The sequence below is a fragment of the Peromyscus californicus genome, unplaced genomic scaffold (assembly GCF_007827085.1).
Source record: "Peromyscus californicus insignis strain IS unplaced genomic scaffold, ASM782708v3 Scaffold_9__1_contigs__length_137607984, whole genome shotgun sequence".
NCBI classification, from domain to species: Eukaryota; Metazoa; Chordata; class Mammalia; order Rodentia; family Cricetidae; genus Peromyscus; species Peromyscus californicus.
In genome coordinates, this window is record NW_026294617.1 from 112,107,613 (window position 1) to 112,127,452 (window position 19,840).

General features: G+C 44.1%; 1 protein-coding gene and 1 pseudogene across 2 annotated transcripts in view; both read left to right on the forward strand.

Moving 5' to 3' along the window:
- On the forward strand, positions 1–4,974 carry LOC128106694 (synaptonemal complex protein 3-like; annotated as a pseudogene).
- Positions 4,975–6,712: 1,738 nt separating this feature from the next.
- Positions 6,713–19,840, forward strand: part of Cenpe (centromere protein E) — a 67,293-nt gene continuing 54,165 nt past the window's right edge. For both annotated transcript variants that reach the window (XM_052730549.1, XM_052730548.1), the window contains exons 1-10: positions 6,713–6,818; positions 9,538–9,629; positions 11,146–11,235; positions 11,365–11,483; positions 12,108–12,227; positions 12,657–12,738; positions 12,905–12,972; positions 13,054–13,119; positions 15,762–15,813; positions 19,125–19,212. In XM_052730549.1, coding sequence (XP_052586509.1) covers positions 6,763–6,818; positions 9,538–9,629; positions 11,146–11,235; positions 11,365–11,483; positions 12,108–12,227; positions 12,657–12,738; positions 12,905–12,972; positions 13,054–13,119; positions 15,762–15,813; positions 19,125–19,212 — 833 coding nt within the window. In that variant the 5' untranslated portion in view covers positions 6,713–6,762. The remainder of the gene's footprint in view (positions 6,819–9,537; positions 9,630–11,145; positions 11,236–11,364; positions 11,484–12,107; positions 12,228–12,656; positions 12,739–12,904; positions 12,973–13,053; positions 13,120–15,761; positions 15,814–19,124; positions 19,213–19,840) is intronic.

Genomic DNA, 19,840 nt, shown 5'->3' on the forward strand with positions numbered 1-19,840 from the left:
ATGGAGTGGAAACATCTAAAGATTGTGTCTGGTGGAAGAAGGTATTCTGGGAAATCTGGGAAGCCTTCCTTGGAGGATCAGCCTAAGAAAGGTTCTGACTTTGAGAAAGAAGAAAAAGATCTGGGTGCTTTGGAAGAGGGTGTTGACGAAGAAAAGACTCCAGTAATTGATAAACATGGAAAGAAAAGACCTTCTGCAAGAATAATTGGAGATACAGGAGGTAAGTTATAGAATATGCTTGGGGGAGGGGGGAGCTGGCATTAACAAAGCTCTTCTTGCCAAGAGAAAAAGAACAGACATGTATACAAGAACTTCCTTCAAAGCCAGTAATCAGAAAATTGAGCAAATTTGGAAAACACTAGAAGAGCAAACATAGAAGCTTAACAATGACTATTCTCAGCAGTTAATGAGTGTGCTGCAGCAGTGGGACCTGGGTATGCAGAAATGTGAGGAACAGAAAGAAAAACTAGCTGATCTCATTCAACAAGAGTTTTCAGCAGCCAACAACTGTTCAGAACCAAAGACTGAAAGCGATCAGAGAGCTACATGAGCAGTTCCTAGGGTTTGGAGTATGTGGAGAAAAATAATGATAATCTCTTTACTGGCTGTCTTAGGGTTTTCATTGCTGTGAAGAGACACCATGACCATGGCAACTCTTATAGAGAAAACATTTCATTGAGGGTGGTTCGCTTACAGTTTCAGAGATTCAGTCCATTATGATCATGAAGGGGAGCATGGCAGCGTGCAGGTAGACATGGTGCTGGAGCTGAGAGTGCTACATCTTACAAGCAACAGGAAGTCAACTGACAGTCACACTCAGTGAAGCTTAAGAAAAAGACCTCAAAGCCTGGCCCCCCGCAGTGACACACTTCCTCAAACAAGACCACACCTACTCCAACAAGGCCACATCTTCTAATAGTGCCACTTATTTTGGGGGCCATTTTCAAGCCACCACACTAGCACACAAAGTGAACTTTAAAAAGAAATGGCTATGTTGTATTTAAAAAAATATAAAATAAAATAAAATAAATAAAAATTTTAAAAAGGTTAAATGAAAACTGTAAATTCTACTTAAAATTGCAAAAATATGGATTAATGCAAGCCCTGGATGTTTTCTTTAAGGAATTTTTTTCTGAGAAAGAGTTTATCTGTGTACCTCTGGCTGTCCCAGAACTTATTCTGTAGACCAACCTAGCCTCTGAATCACAGAGACCTGCCTGCCTCTGCCTCCCAAGCACCAATATTAAAAGTGCACGCCACCACTGCCTGGTAAGGTATTCTTTTGTTGGTTGGTTGGTTGGTTGGTTGGTTGGTTGGATGGTTAGTTGGCTGGTTTGGGTTTGGGTTTGGGTTTTTCCTAGACAACATTTCTCTGTGTAGCCATGACTGTCCTGGAATTTGCCCTATAGACCAGGCTGGGCTATTTTACTATTTAGTATGTACTTCCTGCCTCTTCCTCAAGAATGCATTTCATGAGAAGCTTGAACACTTACTAGCTTCTCTTGTTCTCTCTCTCTAGCTTTATTTTTTTACTCTGTACCCTGGGATAAACAGATATTTGTAGCTGGAGTTGATCTCCAGTTCCGCCGGGGCCCGCTCAGACTCAAGTAAACACACAGAGACTTATATTACTTATAAATTGTATGGCCGTGGCAGGTTTCTTGCTATCTAGTTCTTATATCTTAAATTAACCCATTTCTGTTCATCTATACCTTGATACGTGGTTCGTGGCTTACCGGTATGTTTACGTGTTGCTTCTTTTGGCGGCAGCTAGCAGCGTCTCCTAACTCAGCCTTCCACTTCTCACAATTCTCCTTGTCTGTTTATCCCACCTATACTTCCTGCCTGGCTACTGGCCAATCAGTGTTTTATTTATCAACCAATCAGAGCAACACATTCAAAGCATACAGAATATCCCACAGCAGATATTTGTGCTCATTACTACCTCTCCTAAGAGAATAATAGCCCTAAGACCACATGCACTAGGTCTAGTCTAGTCATTCTTGTGTGTTCTAAGCCTAGAAAAATATCCAACATAAAGTAGTTTCTCAATGGATATCTTTTTTTTTTTTTTGCACTGCTAGTGATTAAACATAATGAGGCAGAATCCTCAGCCCCAGCCCCCTTTTTATTTTTTATTTTGAGACTGACTAAACTGCCCTTGAGGCCTTGAACTCAGTCCACAACCCAGACAGGTTTTGAATGTGGCCATTATTATGCCCAGATCGCAGGGACCTCCAAAAGACCACCACAGAGAACGAATCCTGTATGTAAAAGTGAAGAGCCTTTATTTTCAAGCTCCAAGCTTGGTCTCTCTGTCTGTCTGACACAGTGGTGAGAGCAGAGAGCCCTAAACTCAGGCAGGGTGGGATTTTTATCATAGCAGAGGTTGGGGTGAGGGTATTTCCAGGATTCAGGACCCTGATTGACTGACATTTGTCTAGGTGTATCTACAAAACAGAAATAGGTGTGTGCTAAACTCAGGGACATCTGGCCATCTTATCTAACCTTATCTAATAGTTGGAATGTTTGGGATGTCAGGTACTTCCCCTTAGATGTAGGCCCTTCTTGGGTGGGGTCAGCTTATTACTTTTCCTGGGTCTGTTTCCTGCCAGTAAGCCTGTCACAGAAGCTGTGTCTGGGCCTCCAAGCCTGTCATGGCAGCTGTGTGGTCAAGCTGTTTGGGAACCCATAGCCATCCTGCTGCCTCAGATTGCTGAGTACCTGGGGTTACAGGCCTATACCATCAGGCAATATCTTTTTCATTAGTGTAAATTAATTGTACAAGACAATTTGTTTTGTTATGACATTTTTATACCTGCATATTATATCCTTTTATCAAATTCGACTCCTCTTACCTTCTCAGGCCCCCTCTTTTTCCCTCTAATGAATAATGTTAGGAATTATATGTGGCAGGACCCCCCAGATGCAGCAGCGGGCTGGCAGGAGGCCCAGTCCATGTGGGCATGGCAGTGGGGTGGCAGGTAGAGATACATAACCCAGACGCTGCATCTGCATTGAAATGGTTTCTTATAATAGAGAGATGAAGAGGCAGAAAGACAGAAAGAGGGAGACAGACCGGGGGGGGGGGGGGGGGGGGGGAGAAAGAGAGGGAAAAAGAGAGGGATAGAGGGAGGTGAGGGGTTCGAGAGGTTCGCACCTAGTGGGAGGAAAATGGAAGAGAGAGAGAAGAGAGAGAATTGGGTGGAGTTTTCCCTTAAGAATAGGCTTCTATGCCGGGCGGTGGTGGCGCACACCTTTAATCCCAGCACCCGGGAGGCAGAGCCAGGTGGATCTCTGTGAGTTCGAGGCCAGCCTGGGCTACCAAGTGAGTTCCAGGAAAAGGCGCAAAACTACACAGAGAAACCCTGTCTTGAAAAACCAAAAACAAAAAAACAAAAAACAAGAATAGGCTTCTATGTCAGGGCATAAGGTGGCACCAAATGGTGGGATCAGAATATTAACATTTTTCCAATTTCAATTATATAAAAAGGAGGTGAGTTATGGGACCCAGTAGGGGAACAAGGGTCCTGAATTCTCGAGGCTACTTCAAGCTGATGAGGGCAAAGTGGGAAGGGGGAACCCAGGAGTCACGCACGGCAAGGGGTGTGAGTGAAGAAGCATCCAGTTAGCTGTCATTGTGGAGATCTCGTGTCTGTTCCTTGAGTGAGCTGAGGGGGCAGGTTACAGCAGTGAACTGAGGAGTGTGTTCTTCAGGATTATAGGAGCCATCACATCTGCCGTTTCTCTGGAGGTGGGGGTGCATCCATCTCAGTTGGTGTCCTTGGTTGGGGGTTGGCCTAGCTGGAGAGCCCCTTGACCCATGCATGGAAGGAAAACTGCAAAATATTCTTGAAAATGGATGAGATTAAAATGGGCTCTGGAGACTGTTAATTTTTATCAGACGAGATTTTTTGATGCAGTAGAACTTTTCCCAGGGACCTGTAGCTATCTGTAAGACAGCTGGAATAGATTTACATCATAGCAAAAAGGGTTGAAAATCTATAGAAATTTAAGAGTCTTAAGAACTGTTTGTAGTCAATGTTCTATCAGTTTATCAAAGCTGCATTTATAAGTATTAAAACTTTGAACCTCTGGAGTTATATCTGAAACTGGTCTATCCTGTACCATGAAGTCTGTGAATGAGGCATTATAGCTGAAGTTTTTTCTGGTCTTGCCCAGCCCTACAGACTCCACAGCCACTTATAAAAATAATCACTCAGAAGCTTATACTAATTAAAACTGCTCAGCCATTAGCTCAGACCTACCACTGACTAGCTCTTACATTTAAACTCAGCCCATTTCTGTCGATCTATATGTTGTCACGTGTTCCGTGACTTTACCTGTGTGCTGTTACATGCTGCTCCCTCAATGGCGGGCTGGCGTCTACTTACTCAACCTTCCTGTTCCCAGAATTCTCCTTGTCTGTTTACCCTGCCTATACTTCCTGCCTGGCTACTGGCCAATCAGCTTTTTTGTTTATCATCCAATCAGAGCAACACATTCACAGCATATAGAACATCCCGCAGCAAGGCATAGCTTTCTATGGAAACCTGTTAATGGACTGTCAGTAATCTTGGGATTGGGGCTGTCTAACTGATACACTCTAGTCATCAAACATTGTCAGACCTGAGAAGGATAAATTTAAAAAGTGAGACAGCTACCTGGGCAGCAATCCCAAGTCTCTCTGTGGTCACTGGCGTCTTGTACAGAAGCCCAAAAGACAGCACTTGTTCAGATAATAGGCCCAGAAGATCTGACAGATTTTTTTTCTGTGGAGTAGAAATTTGGGGAGACTGTCCCACCTTGACTTTGCAGTATGAGGCAATCGGTCTTCCATTGTTACACCTATTCAGTCTGGACAGGATCTCAACATGCCACTGCGTGGAGGGCCTTGCCATAAGTTTCCAGGTAAAGGTTCTGCAGCCATCCATCTTCTTGGAGAAGTTACAAGATGCTGCTGCCAGGAGCTAACATGTCTCTTTGCCACAAAAAGCTTTTATATTAAATGCCATATTCTCAGATCTCTACAGATGTTTGAGGACTGGGGGAACAAAATCTGCTAGATGTATTTATAATTTTGAGAGCATAAATCTGAATAAACAGGTTTCCCAGTTAGTCACAGCTTAATAAAGTTAGCAGGGGCAGGGGGGCTAACTTTCTTAAGCCTGAATAGACCTTGAGTGAGGAGAGACATTCTTTAAGCTGTTGACAGTGGTATCTGAATTTTTCAGGCCCTGTAGCTATAGTTCTGATCTTTGAGAACAGCCAGATTATCTAGGGGACCCTCAGATGCAGTGGTGAACTGGTGGGCGGCCAAGTCTATGTGGGCATGGCAGCAGGGTGGCAAGTGGGAGATACAGACCTCAGACAATGCATCTGTGTGGAAATAAATGTTTTATTATAATAGAGGTGAAGAGGCAGAAAGACAGAAAGAGGAAGGGGGAAGGAAAAGAGAGAGAGGGAGAGAGAGGGTTTGAGAGGTTTGCACCTCATACCTCATGGGAGGAAAGCAGAAGAAGAAAGAGAGAAAATGGGTGGAGTTTTCCTTTAAGAATAGGCTTTTATGCCAGAACATAGAGTGGCACCAAAGGGCAGGATCAGAATATTAACAACATCTCTTGATGGACAGCTCTGATAAAAGAGATAACCCAAGGGCACAGATCATATAATGGAATATAGTCAATCTTCAAGAAATGCTGCCTGCTATATAACGATAGCTAAAACAGTATGACAACAATCGTAAGCACGGCTGTGACGGTTCAATAATTCTGCCCTCAAAATCCCTTCCTCACTTCTGAGCCTGCAAGTACATGTCCTATTTGTCCTATTTGTCCGCTCTTTTAAAAAATTAAAACAGGGCAGGGAAGATGGCCCAGTGAGTAAGGCCACTTGCTGCCAGCCCTGACCACCTGGATTGGATCCCTGGGATCCAACAGGGCAGAAGGAGAGAACTGATTTCCCCAGGTTGTCCATGGTTGCCTCCCTGAGGCTGAAGTCCTTGTTGCTGAACACAACACATACCTTGTCAGGACTTGGAAAACCCGAGCTGGTTCTGACCTGGAAACCCCTTCCCTGAGGTCTAGCGTTATTATTTTGGTTTCTCATGCCTAGTCTTGTGGGTTTTGTTCAATAGTCTATGGTTCTAGTGCGAATCTTTGTCCGCTTCCCACAAAATGTTTCCCGTTTTCAGCGATTTTCTTCCCTAAGTCACAGTCAAGGGAAATGAAAGTTAAAGAAAGAAAACGGAAAACGCCTCAGTGCGGTTCCGAACGAATACAAAAAAAAAAAAAAAAATCTTCCTTTCCTGACAAGACCGTGACTTCCAACTCTTCCCATTGGAGGCTTCAAAACAAAACAAAAGTTGGTTCGGTTTGGTTTATTTTTTAAAGATTAGAATTCTTTTGTCCTGCAAACTGCCAGCTCTCTGAGGGTGGGCTAGGGAGGAGCTGGTGTTCGGTGGCTTCTGACTGACAGTCTATTACAGGACCACTCTCCAGCAACGTCGATCTCAATTCCGTGATCCCTGATCCTCCCCCGCCTACTCTGGATCTATGGACACGCCTCCCGCCCCGCCTCCCGCCCCGCCCCCTTGCCCTCCCCCCGCCCCGCCCGGCACGTGGACTGTCCCGTGACGTCACGACGCGGCGCGGCCCAATCAGCTGCGACGTCGAGGACATTTTAAACTTGAAGGCGGGGCGGGTCCTGGAGCTTGGTGGGCGCCATTGGGCTTCTGCGTTTTCCTGGGCTGCAGCGGGCGGGATGGCGGAGGAGGCGGCGGTGGCGGTGTGCGTGCGGGTGCGGCCGCTCAACAGCAGGTAGGCGGCGGGCCGGGCGGCCTGGGGCGGCTGCCTGCGGCGGCCGGCCGCGCTGCCCTCCGGGCTGGGGGACCTGCACCCCGGCCCGCGCTGCCCCGGGTCACACTGACGCCCCGGGGCAGGACTCCCTGTTTGCAGCTGAAGACAAGTTCAGACTGCGACTCTGCAGCCGACGACACTGCGATCGTCGTCTGATGGACGAGGGCAGAAAATGTGCAGTAGTGAAGAAGGGTCGGAAATGCTCGAAAGAAAAGGCAGGAAGTGGGAGATGCAGTCTCCTGGGTTTGCTAGCTTCTGGCGTTCAGCTAGAGATGCTAAAGCTTTTGGTGTTCGCGAAATTGGTATTGAACGGGTTGAGATTCTCAAAATTGGGAGTTTCTTGTACTTCAGAAGTTCCTTCCCTAGTTTAGGCAACGTTGTATCCTAGCTAGCTCTAGCTGTCAACTTAACAGCCCAACTTTATTTGAGGGAGTTTCAACTGGAGGGTTACCTCGATGAGACTGGCCTGTGGGCATGCCCTTGTGGCGTGTTTTCTTGATAACTAGTTGATACAGGAGGGCCTAGGCCAATGTGGGTGGTACCATCCTTATTCATGAACTCCAAGGCTGTATAAGAAAGCTAGCTGAGCAGTAGCCAGAGACAGCAAGACAGTAAACAGTGTTCTTCCATTCTGCCTCTGCTCCTGCTTGAGACCCTGCCCCAACTTCCTTCAGTGCTGAAAGTGTAAGCTGGAATAAACCTTTTCCTCTCCAAGCTGCTTTTGATAAGACTATTTTATCACCGGGCAGTGGTGGCACACGCCTTTAATCCCAGCACTCCAGAGGCAGAGCCAGGTGGATCTTTGTGAGTTCAAGGCCAGCCTGGTCTTCAGAGCGAGATCCAGGAAAGTCGCAAAGCTACACAGAGAAACCCTGTCTCGAAAAAAAAAAAAAAATTTTATCACAGCAACAGCAAGCAAACTAGAGCAGCATTTGTACAGACATAAGCCATTATAATACACTGTGAAAAGTGAACGTGGAGAATGTTGGAAGACACAGACATTGGCCCTTCAGAGGTGACAGATTGGTTGGGGCACCTGGTGTCAGGAAAACCCAGACACTTTCCATGAATGAAAGGATAGGCGGTTACTTGATGGATGGGTCACGGAGATTCGACGGTTCATTGATGTGGTGCGTGGTGTGTATAGGAGTTTAGAGGAAAATGGCATTGAAGACAGAGTGGTGCCTGTGGTAGCTTGTGGCTTTAATCCCAGCGCTCTGGAGGCAGAGGCAGGGTATCCGAGTTGTAGACCAGCCTGGACTACCTATACCTAGTGAGTTCCAGGCCAACAAGGGCTACATAGTGAGACACTGTCTCCAGAGAGAGAGAGATTAGTGACATGATCCAGGTGATTTATGGCATGTTAAGTTTTCTAGACGTTTCCAAAGGTTTTTTGTTTGTTTTCTTGAGACAGGGTTTCTGTGCAACATCAATGACTGTCCTGGAACTCACTCTGTAGCCCAGGCTGGCCTTGAAATCAGAGATCCGCCTGCCTCTGCCTCCCAAGTGCTGGGATTAAAGGTGTAGCCACCACCACCCCAAGGGTTTTTGGTTTTTTTTCGTTTTTAAGGATTTCAGACAGGCAGTAGAAACCCCCGCCCCCCCCCCCCCCCCCCCCCCCCCGATGCAGCCAAAGATAACCATGACTATAGCTCAACATAAAATCATAATTGTACTTGAAACTATAAAACTTCATTTTGCAAGAGTTTTTGTAGTTGTTGCTGTTGTTTGTCTTGTTTTGTTTTTCTTTTGTAACATTCTGTTGTAAGGTTCTCAGGGGTGAACTTTGTAGATGACAGCATCATTGTCACATGTGAAAGGTCAGACACCCCTAGAAAAGAAGGTAGAGAATTCGCACAGAGCTACCCCTGGTCTGGCTCCAGAGTGCCCCTAGTCCGCTCCATCTAGCCTTAAACCACCTTTTGTTTCTCTTGTTGCCCTCTGTATGAATTTGTCTGAGAGTCTCTAAAGGTGCAAAGCCTATGCAGACTTGGTTGAGGAACAATCTGGAAAGGAAAACCATGGTATTCCTTAACTGAGAATTTGCATTTGGCATTGCCCCTTTTTTAAAGCTTAGGTGAGAGGTGTTGGGGACAGAGATTAACTTGCTGAAAGGTGTAATTTGGAGAACAACAAAAGGGCCCTTTGCTACAGCTGGAAAAGGCTAGATCATCCTTGGGGTGCCTTTGTGTCTTGATTCCATGGACCCTCGTGAACCTACACCCACACCTGATATACAATGTCATAAGCAGGCCGGGCAGTGGTAGCGCACACCTTTGATCCCAGCACTCTGGAGGCAGAGGCAGGCGGATCTCTGGTTTTTGAGGCCAGCCTGGTCTACAGAGCGAGTTCTAGAACAGGCTCCAAAACTACACAGAGAAACCCTGTCTCAAAAAAAACAAAAAGAAAAAAGAAAGAAACATAATCAGAGTAGCACTATGTTTTGCTCTCCTACCATGCTGGTATTGGAGTGAGGGGCTTCACTAGGGAATTGATGGGAAGCAGACCACTAAGCTTCATTGAAGAGAGCTGAGTCCTGACCCTCCCAAGGTAGACTTTTTTGTTCTTGCCGACTTCTAGAGTATTCTTCAGAATGAGAAATGTTTTAAATGATCCCTCCTGTGCTGTGACCTCTGTGATCACTCACACTGTTCTGAAGTGTGGTTTTCTGTTCTTCTAGAGAAGAAGAACTTGGAGAAGCCGCCCATGTGTACTGGAAGACCGACAACAATGCTATTTATCAGAGTGATGGGGGGAAATCCTTCAATTTTGGTAAGTTTATCAAAAGTTATCGTATGCTGGGTGCGGTAGCCTCTGTTCCCTGCACTCTGAAGGCGGGGAGGATAAGGAGTTCGAGGCCAACCTGAACTACAAAGTAAGTGCAGTAAACAGAGCCATTTTCCCAGACCCTACACTGTCATCCCATTGTTAAAATTAAAGTGAAAACATTTTGATCAGAGAAGTACAGGAAATAAAATGATCCCTGGTAAAGAACAATTTTATAATAGAGTTTTTAAAGATAAAACTGTATATTTAAAAGATTATAAAACCAAGATTACAGGTCCCCAAGAGTTCAGGCTTCAGTATTTTAGGCTTTGGTGGCCTGTGGTGATATATTGTGTACCCCCATAAAGCTTGCCTGGGGATCAGAGGACAGAGCCAGCCACTAAATTAGACATAGAGGTCAGGAGTGGTGGCACACACTTTTAATTCAAGGCCACACTGGGCTACATGAGAGAAATATAGAACCAGGCAGTGGTGACACACACCTTATCCCAGGAAGTAATATGGCAGGACACAGAAAGGTATATAAGGTGTGAGGAAACAGGAACTCTCTCTCTCTTGAGGCTGAGGATTCCGTAGAGGTAAGCTAGTGGCTGGCTGTTCTGCTTCTCTGATCTTCAGCTTTCACCCTGATATCTGGCTCTGGGTTTTTTGTTATAAGACAATGTAAGACTCATGTTATAGTGGCCCTATACACATATAGAAGATTGGAACTCATCAACTGCTTGAGGTTGATGGTATTAAAATACAAACATCTACCAACTCCCCTTCGCCTGAAATCCTGACTTCAACAGCCTCTCTGTGGTGCTTGATTTTCCCGTTTCTTCTGCCTAAGGGACAGCTGTTAGAAGCACAATGATTGCTGAGCTTCTTGTTGCCAACACATTTCCCTGTTTTAGAAATCTGTTCCCTGTGAACTTTTTCACCATGGAAAGTGTCACTTTTTTTTTTTTTTTTTTTAGTTCTCTAACAGAAGCCAAGATTCAGATCCTAGAATGGCAAATTTATCAGTACAAATGCCTAAATTTAGAAGACAGACGATTGTTTCATGTAACATTTTTATTCAGTGTTTTCTTGAGTGAGGCTTTTAACAAGATACGTTATAAAACAAAATTTCTCAAAAATTAATAACTGCTCACATTTCCTGAGTACTAATATGTTTGCAGTAATTCTGTAAAGATGGTAGTGTGCCTGTCTTGTAAATTAGAGGCCAGGACCCAACATTGAGAGGATCTAATCAGGACTACCTAACAGACTCTAGACCCATCTGAGCCACTGTGCCCTGCTGCCTTTGAAAGTCCATAGAGTTGTTGACGTATATGTTTTTTCTGAGATCAGAGCATTTTCCCTTTGAGAAGGGTGTTTTCTGAAAAGAATAAAAATGAAATGACATCCTAGGTGTGTCACCATTTTAGATCCTGACAGTTTACTTCTTTGGGGATTTACTGATTCTTTGAAAATGCAGTTGATATGTTTGGTTGAATTTCTGTGTTGTTCTTTTTAGATCGTGTCTTTCACAGTAATGAAACCACTAAAAACGTGTATGAAGAAATCGCAGTACCAATCATCAATTCTGCTATACAAGGCTACAATGGTTTGTATTCACTTCGTGTTGCAGAAACATCTTCAGTGTCTGTTCCTTTAAGTATTGATAGTTTTATTCACTATAAGTTTGAGTCTTTGCATTGATTTATTTATCTATTTATTTTGCTTGTTTTTACAGGTACTATATTTGCTTACGGGCAAACTGCATCGGGAAAAACACATACTATGATGGGTTCCGAAGACTGTTTGGGAGTTATACCCAGAGCCATTCATGACATTTTCCAGAGGATTAAGAAGGTAACGACTTCACACTTCCTAGCACACATAGAAAAAGTAGTGGTAACTGAGTGGCAGTGGGTGTTTTCCTCTTGAAACAGTGAAAGAGAAAAAGAGTTTCACACTCATTCCTGACTTTCCTGGGAAAAGAAAAAAGCATAGCATCAATTCACACACTTCATAGAACTTGAAGGTCTTGGATTAATTTTCCCGTTGAGTCCCGGAACAGTATTATTCCCAACCACAAGTAGACTAAATGAAGCAGTAGGAGATCCTGTCAGAGCAATTAGTTCCATGTTAGCTTTGTTTGGTTACTAATGATCTTAAGTTGCAATAAAAAGTAGCCGTGGGTAGAAGAGAAGGAAGGCAGCGGGCAGAGTATGCCAGCTGATCATTGGTTTAGGTTGGTTTGAAATGAGCATTTGCATGAAAGTAAAAGCAGCTACTGTCAGGGCTTTCTTTTGAGCCTAGACAATTCATTATTTCTGAAATAGTGCTTCTGTGTTTTTTAATCAGCATACAGCCGTGGATTCTGTTGGCTTCACAGATAACTTTTCTTGGGGTCTTTACGCAGTGTGTGAATGTATGATGCTAGTTTATAAATGGGAGCTTTCTGATGCTTCACACATTTTCTTTTTCTCCAAGTTTCCTGAGAGAGAATTTCTCCTACGGGTGTCTTACATGGAGATCTACAATGAAACCATTACAGACTTACTCTGTAATGCTCAAAAAATGAAACCTTTGATAATTCGGGAAGACATCAACGTGAGTAAAAGAACTAGATGACGTCACTGGTCAGCCCAAGAATGAGCCTATCAGTGGTCAGTCAGGGAGGAAGGTGGCATTCGGGGACCCTCTGAGCACTGCTGACCTGTTTGCTACAGGGAGAGAAGTCATTGCCCTCACTTGTGAACCTCAAGTGGATCCAGTTTGGATTCAGTAGCCACATAGATGTCCCTGGTTAACTAGAGTCACCAAACTAAAAATCGTGTTGGGAACAGTACTGGTACCAATGATGGGGGTTGATAGGGATGTAGGGGGATAAGAAAAGGTGGAAGAGTAAATTGTGAATAAGTTGCTTTTTTTTCTACAGAATAGTTGTTCTTTTTTTTAACTTTCTCAAATTCTGAGTAGATTATAACTTTGAAAGCAGACTTTGTTTTTCTAATCTTTTCCCAATTAAACTGTTTTCAGAGGAATGTCTATGTTGCCGATCTTACAGAAGAAGTGGTTTACACCGCAGAAATGGCCTTGAAGTGGATCACAACCGGCGAGAGTAAGGCTGCTGTACTTTCAATGCACATCAGAACTCCCCATCGTAGTTGTTACTGAGCTAAACTAAGACAGGCTCCCACTAGACTTGTCACAGTGAGCTAGCGGAAGCCTGGCGTCTGTCCTGGGCTTAAGTTAATACACAGTTGACGTATAACTCATTTTTACAGAGAACCGGCATTATGGAATAACCAAAATGAACCAGAGAAGCAGTCGTTCTCACACGATTTTCAGGATGGTAGGTAATTCTGTTTCTCCCTACATTTGGACCTTCCAAAGAAGAATTCACTCATTTTGACAAGTTGCCTTTTCTGTATAGATTTTGGAAAGCAGAGAAAACGGTGAATCTTCTAATTGTGACGGGTCTATCAAGGTGTCGCATTTAGTGAGTATTTTTAAACATAACTTTCTATATGGGCCCAAGAAGACAGGTTATTGGGTGATTGCTTGAATAAGAACTCTTTACTAAGTAGGAACAAACGGTCAGCAGTTAGCAGCGTAAGTGATCGTCGGAGTAGCCTCCGGTACTAGCTGAGATGTTAGTGCAAGGGTTAGCCTCAGGTACTAGCTGAAGTGTTAGTGCAAGGGTTAGCCTCGGGTACCAGCTGAGATGTTAGTGCAAGGGTTAGCCTCGGGTACTAGCTGAGATGTTAGTGCAAGGGTTAGCCTCGGGTAGCAGCTGAGATGTTAGTGTAATGGTTAGTGCATCTTTGTTCCTGTGTGTGGTGCCTGCAGAACTGCAGCAGCTGAGTCTTTCTAACCACCAACAAAGTCTCTCGCCTGAGAGATGAATCTTGGAATTTGGATGCGTTTTTTTGTTTGTATTCTTTTTAATCCTAGCCAGTGTATCTTAGAAGTATATGATAAAACAAAAACAAAACAACACCACCAAAAAACTAGGTAGAATGGTTAAAACAATTTTTTTTTTTTGTAACAGTGAGAAAACATGTCTATAAACGGTGGGAATTTTGTGTTTTGTTTTACTATAGTGATCAGCCTTAGGGCCCTGTGCATGTTCAAATTATACTGAAATATCACCAGTCAGACTTGGAGAACAAAACACAGGTTAGGTAGAGGTTCCTACCTCTACCACTGAACACCTTCACCATCCCCACTGGCCCGTGAACAGTATTTTAGACTATAAGTCTCTTAAACAGAAGAGGGATGTCTTTTAGTACAACATGTTTCATGGTCTGTGCTTATTACACATTCATTGAATATGAGCATTATGCAAACATTGCTGTGAGCACATAAGTAATCCTCCCATTTATTTCCTTTTTTATTATCAGATATCACCATGTAGCCCAGGAGGTACTTAAAATCGTAATTCTCTGCTTGACCCTAGACAGGCACTACCAAGCTTTGATAAAGAGATGTTAACATCTAGTCCTAACTTCTCTTATTTTGCTGAAAACATGTGATTTGTTTTAATAGATTTCAATATCTTAATAACAAGAACCTCTACCTAACCTGTGTTTTGTTTTCCAAGTCTGACATGATATTTCAGTATAATTTGAACATTTCTCTTAGTTTGACTACTCTTAACATGTTTCTTTTGTTCATTCCTTTGCTGATTTGTCGCGTGTGGGTCTTAGGATACTGCCTGCCAGCCTGCCTACCTCCTGTAAAACTGGAAAGAAGTGTTCCCTTTGGAGTCATCTTCGGGCTCTTTGGGTGGCTGATTGCTGGTTGTCTCCTGGCCTTGCGGGGTGTTATTCTCCGGCTTCCCTCAGCTCTGCCTTGTCTGTATTGTCTTTTCGCTTACCCTTCGGTCGAAATCGTGAGGGTTCTGTGGCTTTTCACATTTCAGGGCCGCAGTTGTTCCTTTAGGAAGTTGAATCACACTGTATTATCTCTTGCATAAGCTTTCAGGTAGCTCCCTTTGCATTTAAGAAGTCCTCTGTTTTCAGTCTTGTTTACAGGACACTGCATAATCTGGCCCTGCCTGCAGCGGTACGTTGTCACTTCAGTTCACCAGTGGTGCCTTAGTGTCCTTTCTCTGGTTTGGTGGATGTTTGGTTTGGCTTGCTAGGACAGGCTGGCCTAGGACTCTGTGTAGTCTAGGCTGCCTGGAACCCAGGGCAGTCCTCGTGCGGTTACTTCCCAGATTCTAGGATTACGTACGAGCGGCTAGAGCCTTTCTGGGTTATTAGCGCACGCTCTAAGGGGGCTGCTTTGTGAATTGGTATGCTGGCCTTGTATGTATACAGCACTGTTTCTGTTCATCTCTTCGTAGCTGACCCCCTCCCTCTCCTCTGTCATTCACATGTGGGCCCAACAGCAGGCCTTCCCTGCCACCTGTCCCCTTCCCCTTTCCAGCTAGCTAACTCTGCGCTTGTGTTTACCCATCCCCCCCTTCTCACAAACCTCGTGTGTACTGTAAGGTCTGTATGAGCAGAGCTTATTTGTGTGGCTCTCTGCTGTTGCTCCAGCACCGAATACACTCACTGCCCACAGTGTAATAGACACTCACTTTTTTCCCGTGTTCCTTACGGAATGGAAGAGAGGCCAGTGCTTTCAAAAGTGCTACAGTGTAGTATGGTACTTACGTGGCCAGCCCACAAAAATTAGTACTGTGTGAATAAGTCTTACCTCTAAAAGCTTGAATGCAGTTACAGATGCATTCATTCCAGATGTGCGAGAAGGGTGAAGGTGGCAAAGCCCCACTGAGAAGACAGTGTTAGTCTTGGTTCTTGAATGCAGAGGAAGGATGGACTAAAACGTTAGAAATAAAGAGAAAGAGCAGCAGAGGCCGGGTTGCAAAGATCATATTCTCCTTGGTAAAGTTCTGGACTTTGTGTAGGACATACCTCAACAGCATGGAGTATATGTAGAGAGGAGAGAGAGAAGGAACAAGGCGTGGAGGCCAGTGTGCCTCAGTGAAAAAAGGAGAGGCCTGAGCAGTAGCTAGGAGACAAGGATTCAAGGGGATATGCCAATGTATCGTGTCTTTAAACTGTTTCTTCACCAAGTTAGAGTTTATTCTTTCTAGTTACACCTCCTAAACATATTTTTATCGTCTTACAGAATTTGGTTGATCTTGCGGGCAGTGAACGAGCTGCTCAAACAGGAGCTGAAGGTAATGAGAACTTGATAATGTCTGACCATTTATGTTAAAGTGTTGAGAATGGAATGACTTCCAGATGAAAGTCGCTACTATAAAAATCAAACTGGCTCTCTTTCCGCACTCTCTCCTTCTGTAGTCTCCCCCCTCCACGCAGTCTTTCTCTCTCTCTCTTGGCGCCTCTCTCTCTCTCTCTCTCTCTCTCTCTCTCTCTCTCTCTCTCTCCCCCCCCCCCCCTCTCCCCCTCTCCATCTCTCTCTCAATAAAGCTCTAGAAAGGTTAAAAAAAAAAATCAAACTGAATTCCTTTGACTTACTGCAGCACCAGCTGAAAAATTCAGGTTTGCAGTTGACAGGGCTGTGTAGCTGGGCAGCCCGGGAATGTACTATGAAAACCATCTAAGCTATCTTAATTCGTTAGAAATTAACAAAGGTGGTGGGAAGCGTCCTTCTAGTACTAATGTACTGGTTCTGTACTTTGCCATTTACCTTGACACCGTATTTCAGAAAGCTTTCCCTCCACTAAAAACACAATGACCGTGACCAGTGCTGAGAAGAGAAAGAACAGTAATCAAAGTCATTCCAAGACGACTTCCTAACATCTGAACTGCAGAGCTCTCATACGGGATGATTGCAACATCGAGGCCAGATTTATCTGGATAGTTCTAAATTTTCATGACAAGATTGACCATTTGATTTTTCCAATTCTCCTTGTAAGAGTGGGGAAAAAAATGAGAAAAGTCAAATAAAAGGTAGTAGCATTCAAATAAATCAATAAAAATAACTCTCATAAGCAAAAAAAAAAAAAAAAAAAAAAACCCCAGGTTGACTATTTTAGTGAACAAAAAAGACTAGACCAATAAAATGTGCTCTCTAGGAAGATACTCAAAGGTTGCATAAAACTAAAGTTCTTAAAACTCAGAGGTTGTAAAGACTTAATGAAAAAGCACATTCAAATGTGAAGATTCAAAATTATAAAGATGTCATGTATATGTATAGTCTAGATTTAAAACATTCCTAGTAAAGTCAAAAGTATATTTTTGCATTTAAACTGGATACAATGATTTAACATGTGTATGGAAAACTGAAAACAGACAAGACTGTCTGAGAAGGACGGTGAGTGGAAATTCAGCCCCACAGGCTAGTAAAACCTGAGCTACCATAATTAAATTTGTGTAATACAAGCTGGGCGGTGGTGGCGCACACCTTTAATCCCAGCACTCAGGAGGCAGAGGCAGGCGGATCTCTGTGAGTTCGAGGCCAGCCTGGTCTACAGAGCGAGTTCCAGGATAGGCTCCAAAGCTACACAGAGAAAAAAAAGAAAGAAAACTTGCATAATACTGAATGAACTGTCAGCCTACTTGGACGGAATCAGGAATCAGGGGCTAGAGGTCCCTCCCCGCCTGGAATCCCCAGGACCCAGGAGGCTGAGCTGGGAGGACTACAAGTTCAAGGCTGGCCTGGGATCCACAGGGAGATCCTGTCCAAGAAAGGAAGGGAATGAGTGTTAAAAGTCAGTCCACAGTGGGAAAGACTGTCTGTCTACTACACGAAGTCTAGAACCTGAAGAAAAAGGCTGGTAGCCAAGAGAGTCGGATGGAAAGGTATAAATGGGCATTTATAATGCGCTCCTAACAAACGCACTAACTATGAGAAGAGCCTCTGACTCAGGAATGAGAACGCAGAGGCAGAGCTCATCCCACAGCCTAACTGGAGCCACCCAGCAAACTGGTCTGTATACGCCACACCAGTGCACGCTCAAGTGTGTGAGCAAGAGAGACATGCTGCTGTACCACACCAGTGCACCCTTGGTGTGTGAGCAAGAGACACATGCTGTACCACACCAGTGCACCCTTAGTGTGTGAGCAAGAGAGACATGCTGCACCACACCAGTGCACCTTCAGGAGTGTGAGCAAGAGAGACATGCTGTACCACACCAGTGCACCCTCGGTGTGTGAGCAAGAGAGACATGCTGCTGTACCACACCAGTACACCCTCAGGAGTGTGAGTGAGAGAGACATGCTGCTGTACCACACCAGTGCACCCTCGGTGTGTGAGCAAGAGAGACATGCTGCTGTACCACACCAGTGCACCCTTAGTGTGTGAGCAAGAGAGACATGCTGCTGTACCACACCAGTGCACCCTCAGTGTGTGAACAACAGACATGCTGTACCACACCAGTGCACCCTTAGTGTGTGAGCAAGAGAGACATGCTGCACCACACCAGTACACCCTCAGGTGTGTGAGCAAGAGAGACATGCTGCACCACACCAGTGCACCCTCAGGTGTGTGAGCAAGAGAGACATGCTGCACCACACCAGTGCACCCTCAGGAGTGTGTATGTGTGTGTGATGTGAGCAAGAGGGACATGCTGCTGCTTAAGCTGATTTGTTGGGCATCAAGATTGGCTAGTAACTAATGGAGCAGAAGTAACATTGGTTCAAAATTATTTGTCACACTTTTTTATAGGAGCAGAAGATTGGAAACGTGTCTTTCAAAAGGGCAATTAAAGTGGGATAAACACACAATGGAATTTTATGATATAAAATGAAGAAGGCCAATCTTTACCAATAGGGAATTTTTTTCTGAAATACATTTTCAAGGGAAAAGGCAAAGTACAAAGTAATATGTAAGCCAGGTGGTGGTGGTGCACACCTTTAATCCCAGCACTCAGGAGACAGAGGCAAAGAAATCTCTGAGTTCAAAGCCAGCCTGGTCTACAAAGTGAGTTACAGAACAGCCAGGGCTACACAGAGAGGCCCTGTCAGCAAAACAAAGTAGTGTGTATAGTCTGGATAGAAAGGGAAAAGATGACGACTTTATATGGATGTGGTTTTTAAGTCTGGAAGAAAAGGCAAAGGAGCAATATTGGTTTTCTAGTGAGGAACAGGAACTGTCTGAATAGAGGAAAGTGGGCATGTGCTTTTCCAAGGTTTGCATTTTTCCTTTTAACTTTTTGAATCGTGTAAGCATATTGCATATTAACAGTTTAAAAGTAAAAATTACTGACATTTGGTTGGAAGTCCATGATCACCTTTATTTAAATGTTTATGAAAAGATTGAACTGAGAAGTCAGAGGACCTTGGGAAACAGGCATTTTTCCCCTTAGTCCTGTTTTCTTGATGTTGTTTTCTCTCAGTGGTGACGTTTCTGTTTGACTTCATCTGTATGTAGGCAGATTAGAAAGAGACCTCTTAGTGTTAAAAGTGAGCTCAGGTTGAACCACAGCATAGATTTTAGCATCTGACCCTTTCACGTCTGACTTACAACTTACAAGCAAGCACTTTACTTCGTACAGAAGTTCATTTTTACATTTGTTTAACTCAGGTGTGCGACTCAAGGAAGGCTGTAATATAAATCGGAGTTTGTTTATTTTGGGACAAGTGATTAAGAAACTTAGTGATGGACAAGTTGGGTAAGTTTTATTTTATACTTATTTCTTGTGGTTTTTATTATATGGAAAACTGTAATGCTTCAGTCATAATCAAGTGTATCGATTTCTTCTGCACTGTTAAAAGATTTTGGGTTTCTGTGAGCTGGCTTTTTTTAAGCATGTGTGTTTATTTGAGATGTGATAATTAGACATATTTACAGAGTACAGTGTGACATTTCAGTGCACATGTGGTACAGTGTGGATGATGTTTCCTCACTTAAGAATCTGGGATGTCCTTTTGTACAGTTTAGTGTTTTTATCTGCTCCTAATCATGTGGGAGCCCGAGGTGGTTTGGCCTGCTACTCTCTAACTCCCTTCTCAAGGCCCTTTCATAGCTGATGCCATGCACACTACCTGGGTTAGAGCCTACAGGATTCCCATCCCCGCCTCCAGCATTGGTCTGCCGTCTGCCAGCTACACTGTGTCGAGATCCCAACCTGAGCTGCTTGCTTAGAGAGCCTTTTTCTTACAGTTTTGTTTTTTGTTTTTGATTTTGCAAACACAACTGACAGTGAGAGGACAGCTCTTAGGAATCGCTTCTCTCCTGTCGCCTTGTGGAACCCAAGAATCTGATTTAGGTCTTCAGAACATTGCACAAGGGCCCCTACC